Genomic DNA, 16,851 nt, shown 5'->3' on the forward strand with positions numbered 1-16,851 from the left:
TCAGAATCAAAGTCTGCTTTGGATTTATTTATTTGTTTCCTTTACAGCTGGCCTTTCTCCCCAGTGGGAACCCAAAGTGGCTTACATTGTTTTCCTCTCCTCCATTTTACCCTCATCCACTAAGACTAAAACTGGATATCCAAACAAACACGTGAGGACTTCTGCCATTTGCCCTGCACAGGGTTGGATTCACAGCAACTATAAGAAGGGTTCACCAGGGCTATTTTTGGGCAGGAACGCAGAGGAACGGAGTCCCAACAGCAGAAACTCATTCAGATTGGCTACAATTAGGGGTGTGTGGCCTAACATGCAAAAAGCCCTGGGTTTTGACAACAAATGAGGTAAAGAGAATAAGAAGCAAAAGGTGGGTGTGGCTGGATGACCACACTTCTGGTAACATGGGGGTATGGCCTAATATGCAAATGAGCTGTGATGTCAGTGGTGTGGCCTAATATACTAATGAGTTCCTGCTGTTGGGTATGGCCTATTATGCTAATGAGTTCCTGCTGGGCTTTTTCTACCAAAAAAGCCCTGGGGTTCACAAAGAGCTCATATAGGTACAAAGACCGATTCACAACTGCATCTCTCTCCTGACACTTAAAATACAGATTTGGTGGCATTGATCGACCGGTCGTCAGATCCTGGAAATGTATGCCTTCTACGTCAGTAGGGATAGGCTATGATAAGTGGATACTTTAAGCAGAACTGATGCTTCAGAGCAGAGGTTATGTAATGAATGGAGCTCAAAGGCAGATCAATGAAGATAACTCGGCCTGAAGCTCTTTGTTTGGAGCTTGAAAGGACTGCAGGTAAATTGCTGTAGGGGTGGTGGTGGGGGAACAAATTTGGGGGGGGGGTTTTAAAGAAAGAAAACAAACAATAAAAGGACTCTAAGGAAAAAGGAGGGAAGTTAGAGTTGATAAAGAGAGATGGTGAAGGAAGCTGTGAAAAGGGCAAATTGACATTAATACACAGGGAAGACTTGACAGTGCCTTGGAATAAAATGCTTTTGGCATTCAAAGGCTCTGTAAATGTTTATACACACTCCCACCAGAAAAGACAAACAGATGTCACTCAAAACACCTGGGAAGGCAAGAGAGTGCATGAAACTTTTTGTTGCTAACTTCCCTGAAAGCCCTACCTGTCTGGTAAAAGCAGTTGAGCTGCTGGGGTAGGGGAGGAGAGAGGCTTACTTGCGTTGAGAATTAAAGCTTTGTAAGCCAGAGTCAGGGTCAATCAGGAGGCAGGAGAAATCACCCATATGCAACTGGCAGAAGCCGGGTGTGTGTGTTTGATTTAAAGAGGCTTGTATGGTACTTAGACGATAGAGAAGAGCAGCCATAGGATGCTAGCTCAAAAGATCTCTCAGGGGAACTTCACGGGTGTTCCAGGGCTTGGGTGTAACTCAAGCTGATGAAGACAGGCTGCCTGGAGTTACTGTAGCAAAGCAATATGACATTTACACGCAGTTCACATCTCAAACAAACATTCCTTGCTATAACCCACTTATAATAACAGCCGTTTAGCACATTTTTATTCATCGAAGACATTAATTCTCAAGGATTTATCTCAGCCTAAGGCTTCTGAGCCTCATTAGGAAAGTACTTATCTCAACTGGAGATATTACTGGGGGAGGTGGGGGGAGAAATCCCTTCCAAACCTAGTCATCGGAACCCGAACTGTTGTCATCACTGAAGTTGCTGGATTTGTGTAATCACCACTGAAAATATTGAGACTGTGCTCCTGACCCTTACTGGCCTCCCGGCGAAATCTGCTGAGATCTCAGTTCCCAAAAGGATTAACAGCTGCACTGAAGGCACAAGATGAAACATGTCCTAAAGCATCGACAAATGACCTTATGGACCTACATACGGTACTCAGAAATAAAAACACGGGGCTTGGTGCCATGCAACTAAGCAGAGAAGGCTACCGATACCCACTACTGCTGCCTTAATGGAGATGTTTAATTTCCCTCGTTCGTGGTTGACACGACAATAATAATAAAAAAAGAGACCTAAACATAACTAGACAGCCTAATCAGAACCATGGGAAAGCTGGAGGGCATCCTCATCTTGGAACGGAAGCTGACAGCGTCTGAAAGTTGTTCTCCTCTGCTCAGCCCACGCTCAGATCAATCTTTTGAGCCAAAAGCTACAGGACAGCCTTCATAGAGGAAAGACGTGTCACTGGCGCCTGAGAGGAGGCTGCGGATAGTCAGAGCAGCCATCACCGGGCTAGCGGTGGCCCAATGACTCTGTAGGAGGCAGCTTCATCTATAGCCTGGAAACTAGTCCAAATCGCTTCAGGAGAAGATGCAAGGTCAGTACCCCGCACACCCCTCTGCACTGTATGGAACTAGACTTTGGGGCTGGTTCGCATCACAAGAGCAGTGGAATGCCTGGGGAAAGAACGTAAGTGCTGCCACAATAACCCACCAAATGTATTTGCTCTGAGAAAGGAGCCAGTGGAGTGCAGTGGTTAAGTGTCGGACTACGGTCTGCGACACCTGGATTGAAATCCCCACTCTAGCATGACACATGTTGGGTGACCTTGGGACACTCACTCTCTCTCTTTCTCAGCCTAACCTACATTATAGAGCAGCTATGACTATAAAAAGGAGGTGGCAGAACTGCTCTTGTTAGGGAGATCAGTTCGCCTGGGGAAACCGGCCACTCTGTGGCGTTGTATCCCACTGAAGTCCTGCCCCTACCCAAACCCTGCCCTCCTAAGGCTCCAAAAAAACCCCACCCCAATCTCCAGGTATTCCCCAACCCAAAACTGGCAACCCCAGCTCTCAGAGGAATGGCAGGATAATAATGTACTAGACAAACACATAAATAGATACATCATCTGTAATGTATCCATCCCAGACCACGTGCGTGGCCATTTCACCACGTGGTCATACGAAGCGGCCAAGCTTCACTCTCTGTAACAATGGGACAAGCGGATCCTAGCCGGCACCTATCGGCAGGCTAGGCTCCCGGCCGAGAGCCTATGGAACTCTCGGCCACTGTAAATAGCCAATCACTTGTGTGTGGGTGTGTTTTGGGTGCGGGGTTTTTGCACATATAAACCAGCCTGCGAGCTGGTTAGTTTTGTCTTGTTCTTGATCTAATAAAGTACGCTAAGCTGAAATCACTCGTCCGTCTGTGTACTTTTCATCATCCTAAATAAAGCAAATAGCAGTAATTTTAAGGAAAAATAATCTTAAGAATATTATTAACATTAGGAATAACCATGATACAATATATAAAGATGTAAACAAAAGAAGCTTTGCTCCCAATCGTGACCCAGCAAACCACATTCCCCTTTCTGGCCTTACCTTTCTTTGTCTTTAATGACTTGTTCAGCCATTAACTTCTTAAATTCCGCCAAACGCAGTAGATCTTTTGCTTCTAATTCCTGCCACTTGCGTTGCTTTTCAGCCCAGTACTTTTTCACCTAAGGTTAAAAAAGATCCAAAAAACAGGGGTGATAATGAAAGGGGGGGCTTCTATCACTGAATAAAGGCTCTCTCTCTCTTTATAATAATGGTCATATTTGCCCAAAGCACATTGCCGGCAATAGCAGTTTAACCTTTCATTTCATATTCTCAAAATGAAAGTGGAGAAAGTGTCTTGAAGAATTACTACGCCTGGTGGCATCTGTTATAGCATTCTTTTTCCATTCTTTTTGGTGATAGGAATTAAAGAGAGGTTTTATCATGCTGCCTATCAGGAAGGAAGCAAATTATCTTCAATCAAGGAATTAGGACTGATTTAAACCTGACGCTGACAAGGCATAAAGAACTTACCCATGGGACTTCACACTCGCATGGCATTTCATTTCAACTGAGCTGCTAGATGAGCAAGTACAGACTCCATGTGAGTGCAAACTCCCAAAGGTAAGTTCCTTTGCCATGTGAGTATTGTGCTCAAAATCAAGTCTTACAGATAGCTACAGAAGAGTACTGTAAATTTCAAAGGTAGCATCCAAGAAGGCACAAGAGAGACATACAGACAAAACTGCAACAAGTTAGACATTTGCTTCCCCCCCCTTCCGACTTTTTAAATAGCATAACTGAGAGAAAACGTCACAAGCAGCTGACAAAGAAAACAGCCATTGTGTATGAGGTTTCACCTATCTGATCAATGCTAGAACCAACAGACAAACCAAAGATCTGATACTGTAACTTGAGAAAATATACAGAAAATACTCTTACAGATTTAGAAGCCAGAGATTCAGCTGCAATGTTTACTGAATGACATTCAACTGCCATAGATGTGTTTGCTCGGAGCAAAGGCTAATTAATAGGACAAGCACTTCCTCTGTTGCAAACAAACCAAAAAAAGTCAGCCCACAACAGAGATAAACCAAAAGGTTAATTAAATTGAAATGACGGTTTCTTCTCTCGAATAAACTCAAAGGAAAGGCAGTTCAATTCTACCCTTCCCAAAAAAAGCTTGACTTCTTTGAAGTAAACAAGTTAGGAATCACCATAAGCTTTGTTTTTCGCTCTCTGCAGACTGTCATGATCTACTGTTAAAAATATATTAAACAGCAATTTATACAAGATAAATCTTCCATGTATTTAAATGAGAGCAGTACTGAAGCACAGACCAAGTCACACATCAGCCACTGAATGGATCACTGAGAAGAAACGGATAAATTATTCTTGACTAGGGCTGCCAGCTCTGGGTTGGGAAAATACCTGGAGATTTTCGGGGTGGTGCCCGAGGAGGGTGGGGTTTGGGGAGGGGAGGGACCTCAGCAAGTTATAATACCATAAAGTCCACTCTCCAAAGCAGCCATTTTCTCCAGGGGAACCCATCTTGATAGTCTGGAGATCATTGGTAAGAGTGTGAGATCTCCAGGTGCCACGTGGAGACAGGCCACCCTCTTCTTGACACAGGAGCAAAAATCAGCTTTCTCTGAGAAGGCCAAGGGCAATATTCATTGTAGCCAACTACAGGCATATTAATGCAAATACTCCGACACCCAAGAATGGATCCATACATTATTACGTTGTTAATACACAGCAAGTCATCACCTCATGCTGTGGTTGTCAAACGGTGACTGAATCATCCTTGTCACCTATGTCATTCCTCTGAATCGCAGGGAAACCAAAATAGTGGTCAATTATTATTATGGCCACCAAATTAGAAGGGAGCACTCACTGGAGAAGACCCTGATGCTGGGAAAGATTGAAGGTCAAAGAAGACGGGGACGGCAAAGGATGAGATGGTTAGACAGTGTCATAGATGCAACGAACATAAAGTTGAGCAAACGTCAGAGGATGGCAGAAGACCGGAAGGCCTGGCGGGATCTGGTCCATGGGGTCGCGAAGAGTCGGATTCGACTGTGCGACTGAACAACAACAACAACATTATCTCACTAACTATCTGATAGCTTATCCCCAAGTCTAAAAACAGAACCAAGGAGCACAGTGCTCCTGGTCATGAGAAAAGAAGAAAAGCTAGGACATCCAGTCGAAGGCTGTGCTGATCTACAGTCGAAGAACCTGTTCAGATATTTCTACTTACTAAGAAGAGACTGCAATCCAGTAAGATGCTTGCGTTCTTTGAAGCCTAGTAACGGTGGTGGAGGTGCCCTTGTTTTACCTAACTGCCTTATCTCCTTGCCCACCCAACATGCCTGGGAAATAATGGGGCAGTTTGCTTTTAGTGCCAGAGAGATTTCTACTTTGATCTAAAAGCAAAGCATTTTCAAAGTAATGAAAACCAAAACAAGCAGCTGATCTGGAGTGACAGTGAGGGACTGGATTCATTCCTCTCCTCTTCTCATTTTCCACCAAATAATTTATCAGGAGAAATGTAGCCTCTTCCTCTCTCTGTGTGTGTGTGTGTGTGGTTCGTTAGGGTTGCCAGCCTCCAGGTGGGGCCTGGAGTTCTCCCAGGTTTACAAATTATTGCCAGACTACGGATGCCGGTTTCCCTGGAGAAAGGGGCAGCTTTGTTTGCTTGCTTGCTTTGGAGGGTAGACTGACTCTATGGCATCACATCCCCACTGAGTAGGGTTGCCAAATCCAAATTCGGAAATATCTGAGGACTTTGGGGGTGGAGCCAGGAGACTTTGGGGGTGGAGCCAGGAGACTTTTGTGACATCACTTCCTGTGATGTCACTTCCTGTGACGTCACTTCCTGTGACATCACTTCCCCTTCTGATGATGTCACTTCCAGTACACTGCACCAAAACCCCACCTCTTCCTGTGATGTCACTTTCCAGGCTCTTCCCCAAACCAGCCTCTCCCTCTGAAGTAACATTCTTTCAAAAATTAAAATCTAAATTCTATGTCATATATTAATTCCCACCCCCGCCTTTCTCCTATTTTACAGTACCTCTAGGCTTTTAGTCCTCCTTCCAGTGCAAAAATAACAATGTTCCCTCTAAGCTGTGGAGTCTTGTGAGCAAAAATTCTACTCTGCGAGCTACTGGCATTAAAGCTGTGAGCCAGCGATTTGGCTACTGCATAAATGAGAACAAAAAGTTAAGTGTTATGCCTAAGGCTCATTAGCTACCATTTCTTTGGAAAAATAAATATCGCCATTTAATATTGGCGAGAGGAATAAAACTGTGATTACCACAAAAGGGTATGATTTATAACATTTACCCTGGGTAGGGAGTAAGGGAATACATCATTCAGTTGAACTTAAGATGGAAAATACGCATCAATAATTTATGGCTAAGAAAATTAATAGCCTCATTAAAAACAAAAACAGCAAAAAGTAATGCAAATGGATGTGTTCTAGGATGCCTAGGAAGAATTTTTAGTACATAAATAACCCCTTGTTTCTACACATGTTTTATGAGATCCTAAAGAACTTTAAGAGCTTTGGTCCTCTCTGTTTTACTATGAGCTGAGTGGTTAGAGCGCCGAATAATATTCCTGAGGGTATTCAAATGTACACTAGATGGCAGTCTACACTCTCAGTGGGTCTCCAAGCTACTGTATTGGTAAAATCAAAAGGGCAGGACATGATAGTGCCAACCTAATTCCTTTGAAGTGGGAGCTAGATTGTCATCCATTTTGCAGACTTCTGGCACTCTCCTACATTTCGGAGGCACACATCTTCTCAGTGTACCTGATACGCACTAAATATCCATATGAAGACTTCTACAAGCAAATTCAAATGGAGGAAGGGGGAAAGGAACTCCTACAATGTGATGTAAAGAGTCCTCCAGACACGTAGTTTTGGTATGTGGAACATCTTCCAAGCACACGACACACAAATTTCCCCAGCCTGTTTAAACCACCACCTCTTATGGACTGATTTGAACTAAGCCAATGGCACTACTTCTGAGCTAGGGATTTGGAGGAGCTCTATACAATGGCAGCTCTTGTGAGAAAACAAGCATTTCATACAAGCTACTGGAAACATGCTTACCACCATCCTCATAATTTATAGTTTCCTTTCTCACTGAGACTCAAGGCAGTTTAACAAAATATATAATGCCGTTCTATCAGACAGCAAAGACTTCCAATAAACAATGCAGTAAGACAGAACTGGGAGAAAGTGTGAACTAAAACTATCTAAGGCATCAAAACTGTCTAAGGCATGGCATCCCATAGCAAAGAAAAGGGGTTACAAAGTCAGGGGGCATTTCAGTAAAAAAGGGAGGTGATACATACAACAATCAATGCAAGGGACTGTAATACTAGCTGTTATGGAAGCGACTGGTCCTGTTCCATTACACAGATGTTTTGTAGTCCCTTTGTGTTAAAAAAAAAAAGCCTGCCTGAATATATCTGTTTTGCATGTTCTGCAAAAGGGTAGTTCAGCTTTCTGACAATGTTTACGGCTCAGTGACTTCTGGGACTGATCTCCTTTAAAACGCACTTATGTCATCCCATCACGAAAATCATTAGACATGTTCAGTGAAAAACAGTTCTTTCCAGAAATACTGATATTTTAGTGGACTAGTACATACCAACTGAGGGTTGAAATATAATGGGACTTTATTAATCTTAACCAGAATTTTATTTAAGGCATGTTTATGTGCCCACTAGGATAGAAAGGGCAACTGCCATCTCATTATGACAATAGTCCTGCTAACTATCTCTGGATGTGTTTATGCCTTATAATAAAATCAGTCCTATTTCATTAATTGCCTAGTTTTATAGAGTATTGCATAAGAGATAAATAATGCTTCCTCGTAAAACATTATGAGTGTCAACAGCCTCTCTGGCATAATTATCTGAATATATGACCTGCGATCAGCATCATATACATTCCCATTCTGAGCCAAACCCTAGCACCTGGGTGGGGATAGAGGGGGGGGGAGGGGCATACACAGTAGTAGTAAAATTTATTGTGTAGCCATTGGCCATCACAATTTAAAATTTAAATTTAAACAATATACAAATTAGACAACTTATAGCACTGGAATGTGAATTAGATTTAAACTATAATAACCTCTAAAATCTGCACATTCAGTATTTAAATTAATTCAAATCTTAGATATAGATACCCATCTCCAGAAACACATACACAGCCTCAAACACTGCCATTTCACAGTTCAATTTCATTTCATTTTCCTATGTTCTTGGCCCTGATTTTTTTTTTGGAGGGGCATACAGGCAGCAAACGTATCTGTGGTTTGGACAGAATGATGTGCACATTTCTTTCTTAAGTCTATGTGTCTCCCCCCAAAGGTTATATTTTGTGTATAATCGTACCATATCTTGTTGCCGTACAGTGTGGTTTGCTGCTTTACAGAGTGTTTACCCATGAAAATAAAATACAATCAACAATAAATTCAGATTCCCTCTAGGGTGCCAGTGTAATTATTCTACGTGAGAGGGGAATCAACACTGGAGAAGCAGGCAATGTTCTCAAACGCAAGTATGCCGCTGGTGCTAAAGAAGACCAACAGCTGCCATTATCCACACATACGTGGGAGACTGTTTTGGCACTGGCATTCGTAACCACTGCTCTGTCTGTCCACCCCGGCTCCTACCAACAGGCCACAGACTTCTTACCTTGGGAAGAAGAATAGTGTGAGTGGGGATATGTGAGGGGAAGAGTATGGCTGCATATAGGCGGTTTGTTAATTTTAATTTCAATTTTTTAAAAATATATATATATATTTTTCTTATTAAAGTTATTAGCAATGTTTGTTGTCTCTCCCCCATCTTCGTTTATTTGCATGACTCCACCCCCCATCCAACTGGGATGACATTCACAAGCAAGAGAGAATCTATCCAAGGCATCCCCACGCTTACCAAATTCCAAGCAGAGAGGAGAAAACAGTCCCATTTTAACATTTGTGTTAGCAGAGTTGGCACTGTGAGGTACGACAAAGTTCAGTACTGGCCTGTGAGTGTTTCTGAGATTCTCAAGCAGGTGAGAAGCCGGATATATTTTCAAAAACAAATGCAGCACATGCTGGTGGAAAACGGCGAAACCCTCCCAGCTCTTCCTTCTTACATTACACATGGCTGGTTTTCAGTATTTTCCTCCACCCTGTTTGACTTGGTTATCAGAGCCAGGTTGAGAAAAATGCTGAAATCAGTCAATCGAATGCAGCAAAACAAGGGAGGAAATATGCTCTGTCTCCAGTCCCCACCCCAGCCCACGGAGCTGAATGGAATCTACAGAGAATGAGCAAAAAGTCCCTAAAGGGTGCAGCACCAGAACTGAAAACGGAATACACAAGCAAATACACCCACTCCAAGCCTTACTCAAGCCACTTAGATGGTGCAGTGATTGGCAGAACATGGAAACGCTGTGCACAGAAATGCCTACTGGGATGATCCTCTTCAGCACATCTGTTAATGCTTCTGGTACGATGATGCCCCTGTCACTTAGATTATTTGCAGAGTCATTTTATCTCCTTGCTATCCCTTCTGCTGCTGCCCTTCCATTGTACAAATGTAAAAAGCGGAGATTTGAGATGTCAGAATAATGATCATTTATGAAGTGTACCAACAGCCATCATTTTTTAGCAATCAGATTGCTGCACTGCAATTCTAAATGGAGTTATGCCCTTCTAAATCCATCGAAGTGAGTGAGCTTAGAAGGTTGTAACTGCTTTGAACTGCACTGTTCACATTCTTAAAGAAAAGATGTGATCTGTTTCAGATTTTAATTAATTAACGCACTTTCTTACCCACTAATTGGTGTAACTTAGAAGTGCCCTATATGGTTGTGCTGGACACAATGGGAGACACTTGAATGACTGCATTGTACCTTACCATCCCACTCAACTAGGCATGGAGCCTTTCTCCATGCCAAAGAGCCCTTGCCTGGGAGGAGAGGCTCTTCCTTCTGCAGGTTTCTAGTTCTGGAGGAAGGCTGTACAAGTGCAGTGATAGAATACATAACAAACACATCATTTCCCCCAGTTTGACTCTCCCCACCATGGGAGAAGTAAGACATCCAAGTCCAATAGGCAAAACAACAACAACAAAACCCTACAGTAGCATTAGCTCCATTTGGAGTTAATGGAGTGGTGACAGCTGCTGCCTGAAATGAAACACCTCCCTATTAATAATCAGGGGCAGCTAAAATTCAGGGCATTTGTATTATCCAGGCCTGGTCGTGGCAAAGAACAGCCAGCACCATCTACAATTGCCATCTAGTAGATAGCTAGAGCTGCAAGCAGAGAGGGAGAAAAGTTGGATGAGGTCCCTGGCCAGAACATGAGGGTACTGCTGAGATAGACCATAGATCCATCTAATTCAGTATCCTGCTTCCACAGGAATGGACACAAAACAGCTGGAAAACCTGGCAACCCATTTATCATGGTGTGTAAACCCCAACCCAATCGGACTGAAGGTGGGCAGTTAACAACAAATACTACATGAAGATAACCATCTATTAAAATTATTAAAACAGATTCTTGTAGAGACAAACCAGAGCCTGCATTTCAAGCCGCCCCATGAGCTCTTATATTGCTCTGTTCTACAGCCTTGCTGGAAGGGCTCAAGGACAGGTGCTTCAGCCCTTCCAGCCCTTCCAGGTGGTCATTCCACAGCTGTGGGGCAGCAACAGGAAAGGCCCGGAACATAATGGACTCTATTCTTGAGAGTGACGGTGTTATCTTTATTTCTCAATGAACAAATCACTGCCAGAGATTATTTTGAGAGTAACTTTGCCCAAGAATCTGACATAGTGTCAGATGGATGGAACCCCCATGAAAGGAGAGGCTTGCCGGTACCATACAATCCGCCTACCGGTGGGGATGGCCTCCCACTGGGAACTGTGTTCTTTCATGGCAAAGTTCCTTTTTTTTTAAAGCCCCCGGAGGGGATTTTTTATTGATTTTTTCCACTACAAAAAACTACAACAGAAAAAAGGGAGGGGGAAAACTACATATATAGGAGAAAGTAAAGAACCCACTACTGACTAAAACCCCAAGAGAGGAGATCCTCCAACTAGCTTAGATACATCGAGTCTTCTCATCGTTGATCCCTTTATAAACTGAGTCAAACACTTATAGCCCTTTTTCCTTTAAATTTAACTGTCTAGTAACAGTACCCCAAATCATCCCAAAACCCAACATTTTCAAAGGCACAATTCAGAGTCCTTCAGCCTTTACTTCTTCTTTTCCCTTCTCTTCCGCAACTTATAGGGGCTTGGGGCTGCCGCCCCTTGCTCAGACAGATAGTCCTCTCCGGAAGAACCAGTTTCCAGCTCGCCACTGGACTTGCTGTCCTCTTCTTTTTTCCCGTCCTCTGACCTTCCCAGCTGAACCTTTAGGAATTCTTGAGCTTTCAGAACAGAGTCAATCTTTTCTTTTTTATCTTTGATCTTCTGGAAATAGCCTTCTGGAAATAGCCATTTATATCCAATTGAGTTTGTTTGAACTTCACCCCTGGGAGGTCTGGGAGGTGAATCTGCTAGCGCGCCGCCATAAACCGGAAGTCCTCTCAGCAAAGTTCCTGATGGTACTTGGAAGTCCCTGATTCCAAGCCCATGACTTGTATGTCAAATGGAGTACCGGGCCCCTAATGTTTTTAGACACCTGGTGCAAATAGCATCTTTGGAACTTTGAATGGGGGGAAGAACCCCACCCTGTGGCAGAGTGCGTTTGCATAGTGTGGGAAGAACTGAATCTCATCCCTGCCAAGCACCAGGACCTGGCTAAGGTCTTTGAGGAGGGGGAGGCGGATGAACTGCCTCCACATCACAAAACTGACTGTGCGATCGAGATACTGCTGGGGCATAAGTCTAACTTACTCCATGAGCCCAGCAGAGAAGGAAGAATTGTGGAGGTTCATCTGGCCAGGGGTTTCATCAGACTGGCAGTATCTCCATTTGCTGCACCAGTGCTATTTTGGAAGGAAAAGGATGGGAGGCTGAGGCTGTGTACTGACTATTGAGGGTTAAGTGCAGTGTCTATGTCAAATGCCTACCCCCTCCCCTTCATCAGACTTGTGGGCCGAGGCTTCCCAAGGCTGGATTTTCACCAAGTTGGATTTATGAGATGCCTACTTCAGAGTACACATCAGGGAGGGGGACGAGCATAAGACAGCATTTAACACCCCATTGGGCCAACTTGAATATCTGGTGATGTTGTTTGGCTTGCCTGGAGCACCGGGGGTGTTCATGAACTTGATCAATGAAGTGTTGCACAAGCACCTATATAAAGGGGTTCTGGTTTATATAGATGATATTTTGCTATATTCAAAAGATAAGGAGTCACATGTGCATCTGGTGTGAGATGTACTGAATGCTCTCTACAAGAACCATCTATTTGCTAAACTCTCCAAATTTGAATTCCACAAAGAGAAACTGGATTTCCTAGGGTACTGCATCTCAGGGAAGGGCTTGGGCATAGACCCGCGGAAGGTCCAGGACATTGTAGGGTGGGAACACCACAGACACGGCGGCAACTAGAATCCTTGTGGGGGTTCGCCAATTTCTACTGCCTGTTCATCCCAAATTTCACCTAGGTTACCCTCACCAACCTCCTGAAAATGAAGGGGTTCTGAGTGTAAAAAGCCAAGCAGCAAATTGCAGTGGTCCCCCGAGTGTCAGCAAGCATTTGATCGCCTAAAGACTCTATTGACCTCTGAGTCCATCCTACACCATCACAATGAGACTAAACAATTTATAGTACAGGTGGATGCTTCGGATGTAGCCATGGGAGGGGCAACCCTACAGAAGGGGAAGGATGGGAACTTGCACTCATTAGCCTATGTGTCAAAGAAGTTCTCGGCTACCAAATGAAATTGGGCAGTGTGGGACAAAGAGGCTGCCGCCATCAAGCTGGCCCTAACAACGTGGAGACATTGGCTAGAAGGGGGCTGGGTCCCTTTTGAAGTTTGGACTCATCATAAAAGCTCTGAGGCTCTGCGAGCCCCATGGCTCCTAAATGTGAAACAGTCGAGATGGGTGGAGTTTTTCTCCAAGTTTCATTTTACTCTAAAGTACCTCCCCGGGAAGTCTAACTTCCTAGCTGATGCCTCATCCTGCTTCCCACAACATGCGAGCCAACAAGAGGAGGAGGTGGACACCATGTTCACACCCACACAGTTGGGAGGGGCGGTGGTGACTTGCAGCCAAGCCGGGGAGGGGGGGCACTGGGAATGGAGCCCTGGGCAGAGACGTTCAACCACCCTAACAGACAGAGAGCCCCACCAGGAAGTGGAGGACATTTTAGATTCTAAGATCAAATGGGGCCAATTATACTATCTCATCAAATGGAAAGACTTTGATCTGAGCCATAAAGAATGGGTGAAAGAAAACCATGTGAAAGCTTCTAAACTAGTATGTGCTTTTCATAAGTAGCACCCCCTCAAGCCGGAAGGGTGAGGGCTTTGGGGGGCAGAATGTCAAACTCGCTCTCATTTGCCATGTCTTATGGGGATTTGAGGCCTGCAAAGGGAGGAAAATTCCAAAGGGGGGGTGTGAGTGTGAGAATAGCTCTGTTGTAGTGGTGATGTAACTCTTTCAAAGCAGCCTCCCTTCTCAAGGATGACCTTGGTCAGTGTCTACACTTGCTTCACTGTCAGAGATAAACGTAATGGTAGATGTACAGGTGGGGGTGGAGAGCGCGTGAAAGCTAGGTGGGATGATTGCAGTGTGTGATTGGACAGAACCGAAGGGGGGGGGCTTATTTGAACTGTCTATAACTTTGGGCTTTGGCGCCAGAACCTCAGTTCTGACACAGTACCCATCTTAGCTTGGAACATCTTTATTTCTCAATAAACAAATCACTTCCAGGCAGTGTTGTTGAGAGTAACTTTGTCCAAGAGTCTGACAGAGGGACTGTTAGGAGACCCTATTGTGAAGGAGCACAACCCTACAACTCATTTACAGTATGTATTCAGGTCTTAATTATAGCCTCAATTGTACTACCCTAGACCGTATTAGTGAAAAAACAGGCTCATATAGAGAAGTCCATCCATGGTTACTGACGGTTTTTACCATTACAAACACAAACCATATCCATGATCCAGAAGACCCTAAGCAGATGGGTTACCATAGTCTGCTATAAAAAGGGTGGAATGTGTCTCATGGAAAACTCAAGAGCTTTGGGATCATGGCAAAGGCATTCAATATTAATCCCATGCTTAAACACACTGAAGTCAGGGGGCACAACACAGGGGACCATAGTGGGGAGCCATACAGGAGACCCATTTTGCATGCACATCAGGGCTTGGGGCACTTCCTCTTTCGGAAAAAAACTCCCTTCTTCCTGGCAAATCCGTCTGGAAACACAGAAGGATCTCATGAGCACTCCATGATACTACAAAAGGAGCTACAACTTGGACAGGATTCCCAGGGAAGTCCCAGTGTGCACATAAAAGAGCCAGCACATGTCTTTGGGTCTCTGCCTGGAAAAAATTTTCAACTCCTGTTGCCATACTCTGCCTCGTTTTGGAAAAGCAAATTCAATGGCGAAAGCTTTCTTTTATAGCCTTCGTCTTGCCCAATATTTTACATCTTACTTCCATAAAGAAAAGCTGGATGGCTGAAATCTTCGTCTTGGAAACAATTAAATATTTGTCTTCCCTTGTTTTTTGTTTTGCTGATAAATACAAATCCTTTGCATATGCCAAAATACAAGAGTGACAATATTTATTCTCACAAACCTTGCAGAAGTTAAAGGAGCTACTAATGTGAATAAAGTAACTCCTAGTTGTTGTTTTTTTAAAAAAGACAAGATTTAATCCAATATTTTGCCTGATCCTGTTTACTTATTATTGACTAGAAAGGATACAGTTAGCTGAACTATGACAAACTGAGAATGCTTATGTAGATTTTAAAGCAACTGACCCTTATAACAAACATGATTGTTATGTGAAAACAGCTTTAGTTAAAAATCTAGCAGTGCAACATATATACAGATCTTCTGTGGCATTCCCTATTTTTCTTCTTAAATACTATTAGGATTTTCTTTTCAACTCCTTCTTTCAAACAATCAGCAAACCAAATGCTCATTCTGATATCCTGGGCAATGCCCTCACTATTTTCCTTGCAAAAGGCATCGGGCATCAGGCCTGCTCTTTGGCAAAGCTATCTCTGTAATGCTCCGATTGCAGTGTGCAGACATTACACTGTGATGCTTATTTGGTGCATTGCAGCATACCTTGCTGCAGCACTGAAAGCCTCAGCGGTCTTGGCCACATTAGATCCTGACAGCAAAAATCTGCTGGAGAGTCGCTGTTTGGCACAAGTCGGTCGCTGAATGTGTGGCAGGCACAGAGCATGTGTCCAGGGCCAGGCTATTAATAATAACAATCACACACAAAAGTATACAATCCATGTGAAAGTGGCATGGAGTTTTCAGGCTGAAACAGGCACTGTCAGATCTCCACTTAGCACTTGTTAAAACTCTATAATAACTCTAAAGGCTGTTTACAAAGATATAAAGCATCCCATTAAGGCTTTAAATCTATTAAGCCACTTAAACCCACACATGTTACTCATACTTTTTCTTTGTCCTCTGCTCTCTGCAGCGTTTCCTTTTCTTTCTGGAACTTCACTTTCTCATCTTCCTCCTCCTTTCTTCGGGCAGCTATAGCAGCTTCCAGGCGGATGGCCTCTTCCTGCTGCACCCGCCACTGTAGAACCTGAACAACAAAGACTGAGATAGTCAGCTCCATGTAAAAAACAAGCAAAAAATATTATACCCTGTGACATTAAAACTTTGTGCACTAGATAAACTGGGCATTTAGCAAAAAGGCAAAATGGTAAGACCTGCACATGTCACGATGCAGGACTTCCCCGCTCCCCCCCCTCAGTCTTGGCCATTCGTTCCTGGGGGTCAGCAGAACCTTGGGGACAGCACTGGGGGCAAACTGGGCTTTAACAATGCAATGGGAAATTGGCAGAAATCACCGTCCCTGCTTCCAAAGACTCGAGCTCCATGAAGCCTCTTTGAAATGGCATGGCTGGATATGAACTGGCCAACACATGAAAAAGTAGGCTGGACATTGAAGATTGTGTTTGTCTTGCCTGGTGTAGCAGGAAACTGGTGGTAGCTATTCCACCTCATCGCCCTCTATCACAACTCACTAGTCTAGGTATACAATCTCTTTCAAGAAATGTGTCCCTCATATTGTGACCTGCGGTTCCTTGTTGCAACTACCATTGGTCCAACAAGACGATGCAAGTAGGCAAAATGTGGGACATCTTTGATAGGCTCTCCCCAAATGCTGGCCAAGGTTAAAAAGTGGCAGCAAGAAGCCAAATAGGAACAGGAATGCAGCACCGGGTCAGTAAGGCTGTCTCATGGAACATTCCCCCCACTAAAAACTGCTACCCATCCTCCAGCAAGTACTAAACCAGTACTAAAAAAAACAAAAAGGCAGGTGTAACATGGGTACCTGTAGTTTTTCCATATCTGTTCTAACAGGCACTTAGGGTAGCCAGTTTTCAGCATGAGAGCAGCATGAGG

The 16,851-nt window shown here is 43.9% G+C and overlaps 1 protein-coding gene across 1 annotated transcript in view; it reads right to left on the reverse strand.

Annotated features, from left to right (window-relative positions):
- Window positions 1–16,851, reverse strand: part of CCDC148 (coiled-coil domain containing 148) — a 140,722-nt gene that overhangs the window by 23,665 nt on the left and 100,206 nt on the right. The window contains exons 9-10 of the mRNA XM_015411564.1: window positions 15,884–16,024; window positions 3,323–3,441 (exon numbers count right to left, since the gene is read on the reverse strand). Of these exons, the coding sequence (XP_015267050.1) occupies window positions 3,323–3,441; window positions 15,884–16,024 (260 nt within the window). The remainder of the gene's footprint in view (window positions 1–3,322; window positions 3,442–15,883; window positions 16,025–16,851) is intronic.

Source organism: Gekko japonicus, unplaced genomic scaffold (assembly GCF_001447785.1).
Source record: "Gekko japonicus isolate JY-2015 unplaced genomic scaffold, Gekko_japonicus_V1.1 scaffold6, whole genome shotgun sequence".
In the NCBI taxonomy this organism is placed as follows: domain Eukaryota; kingdom Metazoa; phylum Chordata; class Lepidosauria; order Squamata; family Gekkonidae; genus Gekko; species Gekko japonicus.